This window comes from Protomyctophum bolini (assembly GCF_963924005.1).
Source record: "Protomyctophum bolini genome assembly, chromosome: 8".
Classification (NCBI taxonomy): Eukaryota; Metazoa; Chordata; class Actinopteri; order Myctophiformes; family Myctophidae; genus Protomyctophum; species Protomyctophum bolini.
In genome coordinates, this window is record NC_137869.1 from 9,447,428 (window position 1) to 9,460,241 (window position 12,814).

Genomic DNA, 12,814 nt, shown 5'->3' on the forward strand with positions numbered 1-12,814 from the left:
ACTATAAATGGGAGCTCTGCATTTCTGCTGACCGCTGACACTGGGGATAATATTCTACACCGGTCTGAGTACCACAGGTATGTCAGACTCTCAGACACAGAGGCACATTATATATATTTTCCTCTTACACTCATTGACTGCCAGCCCTCCCCCGCCCCCTGTTCCCCCCTTGCCAGCCTTTTTCATTATGTACCTTTTCAAGACATGCTGCGTGTAGCGTTTTTTTTATTTTATTTTTCATCGCTCCCCCACGTGTGCTGTGTTCACCGGGGGGGGGGGGGGGGGGGGGGGGGGGGGGGGGGGAGAAGGGGGGGGGGGGGGGGGGGGGGGGGGGGGAGAAGAACTAATATTCCATTTGGAGCTTGAGTTCTACAGTTATCGTCTGGGGAAAAAAGGAAGCGGTTCATAATGTGGTTTTGCGACGGCGTTAACCCATTCTGACCTGAGATCAGATTCATACGAGGTTTCCACTGGACACACACTGGTCTGATGAACCCATTCTGACCTGAGATCAGATTTTAAAAATGTCAGTCGTTCTTTGATTTTTCTAAAATAGCAGACCTACAAGCTCGTAGCGCGCCACTCGGTGGCGCGCTATGAGCTTGTAGATCTGCTATTTTTCAATAGCTAAAGCATAACATGATGCTAACACCAACATGGGTTCCCGTTCAGAATGGGTTAAGACAAGTGTTCTATAAGACACAGTCAGGATTGGAACGCTCAGCGTATTATCTCCATCCATATTATCCAGTAATATGTCTTATGTTACAGTAAAGTATAGTGTTTGTTCTCTTGCAGGTGTAGCTGTTTATACAGGGATGGAGTCCAAGATGGTCCTGAACTATAGGTGCAAGTCCCAGAAACGCTCTGCAGTGGAGAAGTGAGCTCTCTCTCTCTCTTGCTCTCTCTCTCTCTCTCTCTCTCTCTCTCTCTCTCTCTCTCTCTTGCTCTCTCTCGCTCCGACATGTGAATTAATTGATTGATTGATTGATTGATTATTTATTTTCGTGTCATGCACCCCTTGTGCCCAACCCTCATGGGTTTATAAGACACCATTTCACATTTGCAATTACAGCATGTTTTACATTACATCATTTATGCATTTTACAGCATGTTTACGTTACATAATTCATTATATTACACCTCAGATGTATACAGAGTACTCTGTCTTCTTTCCCAAGCTTGACAGATAAAAATCTGCTACAACGAAAGTCCCTTTGACAAAACATATCTCCAATTTTACATAGTCATTTAAATCTAGGAAATCCCCACATATAGAAGACAGCTTATTAACCAAAATATCCCTTAAGTCATCGTATTTAGAGCAGTAAAACAAAAAGTGAACTTCGTTTTCAATTTCATCCATTTAGCATACTAAATGGCCTGCGTTCCCTCCCTGCGTCCAGGTCCATGAACACCTTCCTGATCATCTACCTGGGCATCCTGCTGTTCGAGGCCGTCCTCTCCACCATCCTGAAGTACGCCTGGCAGGCGGAGGACGAGTACGACGAGCCCTTCTACAACCAGAAGACGGAGCAGGAGAGAAACAGCAGCAAGGTACTGTATACGGACGCGCTGTGGCCCGCTGTAGCTCGCTGTGGCCTGCTGTGGCTCACTGTGGTCTGCTGTGGCCCGCTGTGGCTCACTGTGGCCTGCTGTGGCTCACTGTGGCTCGCTGTGGCACGCTGTAGCTCGCTGTGGCCTGCTGTTCTCCACACTGTGGCCTGCTGTGGCTCACTGTGGCTCGCTGTGGCCCGCTGTGGCTCACTGTGGCTCACTGTGGCCCGCTGTGGCTCACTGTAGCTCGCTGTGGCCCGCTGTGGCTCACTGTGGCTCGCTGTGGCCCGCTGTGGCTCACTGTGGCTCACTGTGGCCCGCTGTGGCCCACTGTGGTCTGCTGTGGCCCGCTGTGGCCCACTGTGGCTCACTGTGGCCTGCTGTGGCTCACTGTGGCTCGCTGTGGCCCGCTGTAGCTCGCTGTGGCCTGCTGTTCTCCACACTGTGGCCTGCTGTGGCTCACTGTGGCTCGCTGTGGCTCACTGTGGCTCACTGTGGCCTGCTGTGGCTCACTGTGGCTCGCTGTGGCCCGCTGTAGCTCGCTGTGGCCTGCTGTTCTCCACACTGTGGCCTGCTGTGGCTCACTGTGGCTCGCTGTGGCTCACTGTGGCTCACTGTGGCCTGCTGTGGCTCACTGTGGCTCGCTGTGGCCCGCTGTATCTCGCTGTGGCCTGCTGTTCTCCACACTGTGGCCTGCTGTGGCTCACTGTGGCTCGCTGTGGCTCACTGTGGCTCACTGTGGCCTGCTGTGGCTCACTGTGGCTCGCTGTGGCCCGCTGTGGCCCACTGTGGCTCACTGTGGCCTGCTGTGGCTCACTGTGGCCCGCTGTTCTCCACACTGTGGCCTGCTGTGGCTCACTGTGGCTCACTTTGGCCTGCTGTGGCTCACTGTGGCCCGCTGTTCTCCACACTGTGGCTCACTGTGGCCCGCTGTTCTCCACACTGTGGCCTGCTGTGGCTCACTGTGGCCCGCTGTTCTCCACACTGTGGCCTGCTGTGGCTCACTGTGGCTCACTTTGGCCTGCTGTGGCTCACTGTGGCCCGCTGTTCTCCACACTGTGGCTCACTGTGGCCCGCTGTTCTCCACACTGTGGCCTGCTGTGGCTCACTGTGGCCCGCTGTTCTCCACACTGTGGCCTGCTGTGGCTCACTGTGGCCCGCTGTTCTCCACACTGTGGCCTGCTGTGGCTCACTGTGGCTCACTGTGGCCCGCTGTTCTCCACACTGTGGCCTGCTGTGGCTCACTGTGGCCCGCTGTTCTCCACACTGTGGCCTGCTGTGGCTCACTGTGGCCCGCTGTTCTCCACACTGTGGCCTGCTGTGGCTCACTGTGGCTCACTGTGGCCCGCTGTTCTCCACACTGTGGCCTGCTGTGGCTCACTGTGGCCCGCTGTTCTCCACACTGTGGCCTGCTGTGGCTCACTGTGGCCCGCTGTGGCTCACTATGTTCTCCAGTGGAAGTAGGGACAGTGGAAGTAGCTAGTAGTGTTGGTGTCATATGAGGACAGATTTAACATGCACGACTGCTGAAGAATTTACGATAATGGAAGGTGCCTTGGTTGAGATGGAGAGTTGGAGTCTGTGGCTGGCACACACACACACACACACACACACACACACACACACACACACACTAAGCCAAGGAACCCATTAGGCCTGAGGCCGATTCTAAAAACGCCTCTAAAGTTTTCTGAAAAACTTCAAATATTTATATACTGTAGCAGCATGAAAAATGTAACATTTTTGAATACTATACATACTGTACAGAACCCCAAAATGGGTTCCCGGCCTGAGGGGGTAAAACACCAAAAGGGGTTCCCGCCCAGAATGGGTTAAAGAACTAGTGGACTAGTAAATCCACTAGTTGACCTTGTACTAGTGTTTTTTTGTATAGGCCTCAAGATCAGCTAGAATGCTACATTATAGTCACCACTGAACACCGTTTATAAATGTACAAATATTATTATTATTATTTTATTTTTTTACATAAACAACTAGTAAACTATCTAATCACTAGAAGTGAAAGCCTTAACACACACACACACACACACACAGACAGACGAGAGAGGTCTGCTCTGTTACTGAGACATTTAAACCACTTAAACCCCAGCGTTACTACTCTGAGGGGAACATTCACCAAATATAGCATCAAAAATACACATTTTGCAACCTACTAGACTAGAGCTTTAATCAGGCCTAAAGTTTTGAGCCTGATTAAAAGTTTGGCCCGAGAAATATCTCATAAACCTGGCCATTTTTATGAACAGCAGCAGCCCTTTTCTCTTCATTAAATATTATTGGCTAATATTCATCACCTTTTCACAACTACGGTACTTATAGCAGTTATAGCGCTCATTCTGTTTTTCAAAGTGCCTGTCCCACTCGGCCGTTATTGATTGGATTTAACCCATTTTAAGCATTATGTTATGCTTTAGCTATTGAAAAATAGCAGATCTACAGTACAATAGCACCGAGTGCCGCGCTACGAGCTTGTAGGTCTGCTACTTTTGAAAAATCGTGAAAATGTGGCGCAAATCTTTGAATATATATTCTTTCAGAGCGAACGTTTTTAACTCAAATATTTGCTTCTGAGAGGTCCCTGGAACAACATTATTTTCAGATGGGGGTCGGCGGCCAATTACAGATATTTTTGGGGCGTCCTTGACATGAAAATGTTTGAGAACCACTTATATAGAAACATGGGGTTTTCAGAAAACTGTCAGGATTTAGAAGACAATTTGTAGAATTGATCTCAGGTCTAAATGGGTTAATAGCACAGGCAGACTCGTTCCATACTAGAGCATGTCTGAAATAAGTGTCAGAGCTGAAATCGACATGTATAAAATATGAAATAAATGCTTAAACATGTAGCTAGGTGTAATGTTAGAGACCACAGAAGTGAACCTTTCAAGCCTGTTTTCTCAACTCGCTGTTTTCTGCAAGACATTACTCTATAAGCCATATCTCCAAAACTGGTGGGCCAAACTAAAGAACCAATATGTCAATTTGAAGCTATGATTCCCTGCTTTCATGAGAAAAATCCAATGGCAGTCGCTCAGTCATATTTAGTCACATATGGTAAATGGTAAATGGTGCATTTATATAGCGCCTTTATCCAAGGCGCTTTACATAGATTGTGCATTACATTCACCCATTCATACACCGATGGCAGCGGAAACCATGCAAGGCACCAACTAGCACATCGGGAGCAATTAGGGGTTCAGTGTCTTGCTCAAGGACACTTCGACAGTAACTCTGGGGGAGCCCGGGTTTGAACTGGCAACCTTGCAGTTCCCATCCAGGCACTCTACCCCTGAGCCACCGCCGCCCCATATATGCTTCATATACAATGTTGCTGGCCGCCACGGAATCTAATTCTCTTTCCACGGAATCTAATTCTCTATATCCACGGAATCTAAATCTCTATATCCATGGAATCTAATTCTCACGGAATTCTTCACAGAAAGGCCAGTGCCCAACGGGCACCGCTCTAGTTAGGCTAATATCAAAACAAGTGGCTTAATAAGGGGGAAACGAGCGATCGAGTTTCAAAATGTTTTGTTTAAGAACAAATGAAACCGTAGTTGATACAGACAGAAAACATTTAGCCTCCCTCCCGAAGGCTGTTATACTTTATTATTTATTATCCAACACTATCAGAGGCAGGCTGTCTGTCTGTTTTTGCTGGTTGCACACTGACGGCAGCTCCTGGGTCCTAGTGTCACAGGCTCGTAATATAAAAGGCTATTAGGCTATATACAGTAGGCTGCTATTGTATAATGTAGCCTATACACTAGTATACAGTATGTTCTAGCATGAGACTATAGCAGTGCCAAAGGCATCAAGAACTGCCGGCCAGCAAACTGGTGCTCTGGGAACCAACGCATCGATCACGAGGACGTCCCGCGCTAACATATGTGGATGATATACTCGAGAGCAATGCAGGAGCGCAAAGTACCAACGAACTGGCCAGATGAGATGTATGGAGAACCGGGTTGACTGGAAGCGACGATGGAGGGCTCGTCGGAGGACGACATCCTAGAGAGATGTTCTGCCCGAGCCGGCCCGAAGCCCGACAAAATATGTGACAAATTCCCGACGGGCTTCAGAGCATTATACGAGCAGAGTGGAGTGGGGGCAAAGCATACATACATACTTGCCTTGCCAAGTATGCCTATGGCAGAAACGGCTTTTCTAACCGATGTACACCCACGAGAAACACTGGTCAAGATGGAGCACATGCTATTAGCTTTACATGAACTGATTCATTTACTGTTACCTCTTAGATTTATGTCTCTCTCATAGTGCTCATTCTCTCTCTCTCGCTCTCTCTCTCTCTAGCTCGCTCTCTCTCTCTCCATCCCACCAGCCGTTCTCGCTGTCGAGTAATAGCGGTCTCCTTCTCTCTGCCCCAGAGAGGGATAAGTAGATGAAAACAGTTTGGGGAGATAAATGGGGCACTATATTTTGCCTCAAACCCACACTGAGCGTGTGCACGCTGAGCGTGTGCACACACACACACACACACACACACACACACACACACACACACAGGGTGGGCCCAGTCAGAGACCCTAGATATGACAAGGCGTAAGAGGAAGTGCCTGTCACTGGGCCTCGCCTGCCTGCCTGCCAACACCAATTAGTCAGCGAGATCTGGGCTCTCTCTCTCTGTGGTGTAAAAAGACCCAACATGCCCCAGAGATCTGGGCTCTCTCTCTGTGGTGTAAAAAGACCCAACATGCCCCAGCGGTCGCTACAGATGGATGAGTAACGGTTAGGGTCGTGGCGGCATTACAAATTAAAACCATTATCCTGGATTTATGTTATGCCCTAATAAACAACGAGCAGTCTGGATGGCCTCATTCACTTGACTGAATGTGTGGGGAAATAATCGCAGCTAATATTGTGCTGTCTGTCTGTCTGTCGCCTTCCATCTCTATTTTCCTTGCTCTTTTTGCAGTGAAGAAATCGGGAAGAAAATTACTGTATAACTGAAGACTTGTGCTCATAAAACAGGTTCCTTCTTTCATTGCTCTCCTCCCATAAAATAAAATAAAATCTTTGCTTCCGGGGAGGTCCCTGGAACAACATATTTTCAGATGGCCAATTACATATCATTTTTGAGGTCCTTGACATGAGATATTGAGAACCACTGATATGGAAACATGAGGTTTTTCAGAAAAAAGAAAAAAAACATTTTAAAAAGACATTTTTAAAATGTCGACGTCAGGCCTAAATGGGTTAAGTTGTCCTTCTGATGGAAGAATTATACAAGTTATTTTTTTTGTCTTGTCAGATCTTGAGGTTCATCTCAGACTTCCTGGCGTTCCTGGTGCTGTACAACTTCATCATCCCCATCTCGCTCTACGTCACGGTGGAGATGCAGAAGTTCCTGGGCTCCTTTTTCATCGGCTGGGACTTGGACCTGTACCACGCCGAGACCGACCAGAAAGCCCAGGTCAACACGTCGGACCTCAACGAAGAGCTGGGACAGGTGAGGTCGCCCCGCAAATATGTTTGCTTTCATCTTGGGCCAGGGCCAAGTGTGGGGTCCCCACCCTTCTTTGGCAAAGAAAGTGTTGAGCCCAAGGATAAGAGAATGTTCACAGTCACTGCCGTTATACAGTATTTGAAGGTTATCCCAGGGCTTGCTGGCCCTGCTGTGGAGTAGGGTGAACGTCAGGTTAAGGACAGCCCCAGGCGGGCTGCCAACACCAATTACGGTAGCCCGAGTCCATGTGAAATCAAGCACAGACCATCACTCTCTCACTCGCTTGGATGCAGGCCACACACGTTTTAGAGAAAACGTACCACGAAGGCTTTTAACATACAATTTACAATTTAGGCATTTACTGTAGGAGACGCTCTTAATCCAGAGCAATTTACATTAAGCACGAACAAAAGGCATGGAAATACATCAGATATATAAAATGCATTTATCATGAAACATGCGTATACTAAAAACGTAACTAGAACATAATCTATATACTGACATAATAGTATACATACATTCTTTGATATTAATGTCGTGTTATCAATACAATCTTGTCCTCCAGGTGGAGTACGTGTTCACCGACAAGACGGGTACGCTCACGGAAAACGAGATGCATTTCCGCGAGTGTTCCATCAACGGGATCAAGTACCACGAAGTCGACGGCAGACTCATACCAGAGGGGATGACGGACGAGTCGCCAGACAGCTCGATACCTCACCTGGTAACACACTCCTAAATATACTGTACATCCAGACAGCTCGATACCTCACCTGGTAACGCACTCCTAAATATATACTGTACATCCAGACAGCTCGATACCTCACCTGGTAACGCACTCCTAAATATACTGTACATCCAGACAGCTCGATACCTCACCTGGTAACACACTCCTAATTATACTGTACATACAGACAGCTCTATACCTCACCTGGTAACACACTCCTAATTATACTGTACATACAGACAGCTCTATACCTCACCTGGTAACACACTCCTAAATATACTGTACATCCAGACAGTTCTATACCTCACCTGGTAAGTACACACTCCTAAATATACAGTTCAAAGGCGTACATAAGCTTATATGCATGAGATAAGACCTTTCTGATGACTTTCTGTTCAAGTTAGAAGAGCGTTATTCATGGGATGTCTAAAATTCTTGATTTATTTGTATTACAAAAAACATTAAAATCTTTTTTTTAAATGTAGGAAAGGAAAATGGGATTTTTACTCTTGACCCATAAGAATTGGTCCGTGAGTGACCCACAAATGGGTCTCGAGTCTCTCGACCCACTGTTTTGGTAAACAGTGGTCTGTCTCAACCCCCCCTGTCTAACCTCGCCTCACCAGGCTTTCCACCACCTCGGAGGAAAGCCTGGTCTCTGTTTCAAAAGTCTGTGTGATCCTGTCGGGAGCGGATGATCGTTACGTCATGTTGTAGTATTGTTTTGTAGTCGACAGGCAGGAACAACAGGCGGCAACTTTATTGAGGGAAAAGGAAGGTTCCTTCCTTTTCCCTCAATAAAAGCTCTCGTAGCCTGTAGCTTTTATTGAGAAAAATTGGTTTGAGGGAAAAGGAAGTTGCCGCCTGTTGTTCCTGCCTGTCGACTACAAAACAATACTACAACATGACGTAACGATATCATCCGCTCCCGACAGGATCATATACCCTAAATGAAATGGTGCCCAGGCTACCCCCTGTCTGTCCCATCCCCGTACCCCTCCTCATTGTCCTCTCTCCCAACAGACTGCGGAGGAGCTGTTGTTCCTCAAGGCGGTGTCCCTGTGCCACACCGTGCAGATCAGCTACGACCAGCCAGACACCGGCACCGGCGACCCCTTCTGCCACGCCAACGGCTTCTCCACCCAGATGGAATACTACGCCTCGTCGCCCGACGAGAAAGCCTTGGTGGAGGCCACCAAGAGGTGGGGCCCGGGCTGTCACGGTTGTTGTTACACGCAGGGTTCCCCAATAAATTTTCCTCAAGGGCCATATTTTGACTAGGGTACCAGGCTGGGGGCCTAGTCGGCACGCGCGAGGTCGAGGTCTTGCCCTGAAAATAAATTTTCAGGGAAAGACCCCATTTCAAAAGGACCCCCAGTTTGACATGCAGAGGCTACTGACCCCCATTTAATGCCATTTATATCTGGGACCCCCCAAAAAAAAAATATATATATATATATATATAGGGGCCACAAGGGGGCACTCCGCGGGCCGCAGATGGCCCGCGTGCCGCTAATTGGGGAACCCTGCACTAGAGGTTCACGCGCCCTTTGACCCATACTAAACATTTATAACATAAAACGTTGGTGTACTCAACATGTCCGGGTTCACAATGGGGCTCTCTATGGGCTTGCTACTAGACTATATTACCGTGTTTTTTTAATGTTGAAAGTATACAATGCCATTTCTTTGTATATTTCAGTTATTTGTCCTATCTGCGATTTGTGTTTATACGAAGCCTAATGGACAAACAGAAATGTTAAATACGTTCTGATGTTCAATGCCCAAAGCACAATTGCCCTACGAAACAATAATGATATCCCTCCATTATTATGACAGCCCTACATTATTACATCTGTTGTAAAGTACTCTGAAAACATCGTTATTAAGCAGGTTTGCTGGATGATATGCAACTACAGTAAACATGACGAAACAACATGTGACTACACAGTTAGTCTGACCTCAACTGCCTTCTCCAGTTCAGCAACGTAATTGAAGTAATTATGACCACTCTTTTAAAATAACAGTAGGCATACAGTACATAATTAGAAAAAAGTTTTTAGTCATTATGATTCATTTACTTTTACTAAAGTCTACATATTCAGGTTACAACACTTTTTTGTTGTTTTTCTTCTTTGTAATTATTTGTTTGGTCCAAAATATTGTGTTTGTTATCATGATTTGTCACGACAAGAGCTGGCTTCGTACGACACTTAAAAGGTCTTTAAATAATACGTTTTGAAATGTCTATAGGAAAAATGCATTGGGAACTATTTCCTGGGCCTAGCGTCGTCATGAAAGACTGCGACGCTCTATAGTTTAGGTCAGCATTTGTCAATAGGGGCCGTGGGTTACGGTAAGCTTGTTGTTGTAATGTGTAACAGACCAGACACTCACCTTTACGGTAAGCTTGTTGTTGTAATGTGTAACAGACCAGACACTCACCTTTACGGTAAGCTTGTTGTTGTAATGTGTAACAGACCAGACACTCACCTTTACGGTAAGGTTGTTGTTGTAATGTGTAACAGACCAGACACTCACCTTTACGGTAAGCTTGTTGTTGTAATGTGTAACAGACCAGACACTCACCTTTACGGTAAGCTTGTTGTTGTAATGTGTAACAGACCAGACACTCACCTTTACGGTAAGCTTGTTGTTGTAATGTGTAACAGACCAGACACTCACCTTTACGGTAAGCTTGTTGTTGTAATGTGTAACAGACCAGACACTCACCTTTACGGTAAGCTTGTTGTTGTAATGTGTAACAGACCAGACACTCACCTTTACGGTAAGCTTGTTGTTGTAATGTGTAACAGACCAGACACTCACCTTTACGGTAAGCTTGTTGTTGTAATGTGTAACAGACCAGACACTCACCTTTACGGTAAGCTTGTTGTTGTAATGTGTAACAGACCAGACACTCACCTTTACGGTAAGCTTGTTGTTGTAATGTGTAACAGACCAGACACTCACCTTTACGGTAAGCTTGTTGTTGTAATGTGTAACAGACCAGACACTCACCTTTACGGTAAGCTTGTTGTTGTAATGTGTAACAGACCAGACACTCACCTTTACGGTAAGCTTGTTGTTGTAATGTGTAACAGACCAGACACTCACCTTTACGGTAAGCTTGTTGTTGTAATGTGTAACAGACCAGACACTCACCTTTACGGTAAGCTTGTTGTTGTAATGTGTAACAGACCAGACACTCACCTTTACGGTAAGCTTGTTGTTGTAATGTGTAACAGACCAGACACTCACCTTTACGGTAAGCTTGTTGTTGTAATGTGTAACAGACCAGACACTCACCTTTACGGTAAGCTTGTTGTTGTAATGTGTAACAGACCAGACACTCACCGATCGACGGCTGTCTGGCTCTCTCTTTCAGGATGGGAGTAGCGTTCACCGGCTGCAATGGAGAAACCATGGAAATCAAAACATTCAGCAAGCCAGAGAAGTAAGTCTGAGTGCATCTGCTGTACAAACATGTTATTTTAGACTCCTTCCCCATCTGTCTTTCCTCTTCGATGTCTCCCTTTTAACTGTTACCCGTCCATTCAAACTCTAGACGGGGCCGCACCAAAGTTATTGGTGCAGCTACGCCCGGCAGCAGGCGAAAATTAGAGTTCTCGAAAATGAAGGCCCTGCCCTACCTGGGCCCTCATGAAACCCTGTACACTCAAGACACTGCCCCCGCTGCCGTCCTTTAGATCTCCATATATGGATCTGACATTCCATATGTTGATCTGACCTCATCAAACCCTGTACACTCAAGACACGCTCCATACATGGACAGTACAGAATTCATTCCATATGTTGATCTGACCCCCCCCCCCCCCCATGCCAAAGCGCCAGCGCTCGCCCAGCAGTCTGCTGTCACCCAGACGGATACATGCACGCAACCTCGCCCTCAGGCGTCTTGCCTTCTGGTTTTAGAATATGGTTTTAATCATTTCTGTGATGAAGAATAGAAAAGCTAACGGCGTTAAACGATATTTAACTCTGCCAGGTACATTTTCTTGTCCTTGTGGATGTGGTGAGGACAGTCTTAACAGCCACGGGTCAACAACACAAACAGGTTTACATGCATTCGGTAGCTACAGTGTGGGACAGGTTTACCTACTAAACACATTACTGTCTCTACTTTGACGTTCTCAGATACAAGCTGCTCCACGTGTTGGAGTTTGATCCTGATCGCAGGAGGATGAGTGTCATTCTACAGACTCCTGCAGGTAACTACCGACCACTGACCCACCTGAACCAGGTTCAGGTTCAGGTTCAGGTTCAGGTTTATTTGTCATTTGTACACAGTAGATACAGAGTATACATACAATGAAAATGATTTAGCTCAGAGCACTCTCAGTCTTACATACACAGGACATAAACAAACATCTATAGTGCAAGAAAAAGACAAAAAACAGGAAAAGAAAAGTGCAAGTGAAGTGCAATACAGTTCAAGGTCAGCTGTTCAGCAGCCTGACTGCCCTGGGGTAAAAACTGTTACTGAGACGGGTGGTACGAGATTTGATGCTCTGGTAGCGTTTTTTGGAAGGGAGTAGTTTGAACTACCCTCCCTATTCTGGGGGTAACGTCTTTAACATTCTGGGACAACACATTTAACCAGTGAAGAAATATTAACTTCTGACTATTTTGTGAGAAGTAACAATTCTCTGCTGCTTTCGGGTATTATTATGGCATGGAAAGGGGGGGCATTTGCATTTCTTTCACCATATAGTAAATATGGTCTGGAGAGGGACGTTTTTGTTTTTACAGACTGTGCCTGTATAACTGACCATTGTTGTATCTGTGGTCCCTGCAGGAGGCAAAGTGTTGTTCACCAAGGGAGCAGAGTCAGCCATCCTGCCTTTCTCCACCGGTGGAGAGATAGAGAAGACCAGGCTGCATGTGGACGAGTTCGCTCTGGTGAGAAACACGCTCACAAACACACACATATTTAACCCATTTAGGCCTGGCGTCGAAATGTATTAAAAAAAAAGGTCCTCTAAATCATGACAGTTTTCTGAAATACCAATGTT

At 46.5% G+C, this 12,814-nt stretch overlaps 1 protein-coding gene across 1 annotated transcript in view; it reads left to right on the top strand.

Annotated features, from left to right (window-relative positions):
- atp11b (ATPase phospholipid transporting 11B) overlaps positions 1–12,814 on the top strand; it is a 78,749-nt gene that overhangs the window by 25,168 nt on the left and 40,767 nt on the right. The window contains exons 10-17 of the mRNA XM_080770981.1: positions 799–880; positions 1,407–1,557; positions 6,857–7,054; positions 7,617–7,775; positions 8,802–8,980; positions 11,167–11,235; positions 11,937–12,010; positions 12,598–12,701. Of these exons, the coding sequence (XP_080627107.1) occupies positions 799–880; positions 1,407–1,557; positions 6,857–7,054; positions 7,617–7,775; positions 8,802–8,980; positions 11,167–11,235; positions 11,937–12,010; positions 12,598–12,701 (1,016 nt within the window). The remainder of the gene's footprint in view (positions 1–798; positions 881–1,406; positions 1,558–6,856; positions 7,055–7,616; positions 7,776–8,801; positions 8,981–11,166; positions 11,236–11,936; positions 12,011–12,597; positions 12,702–12,814) is intronic.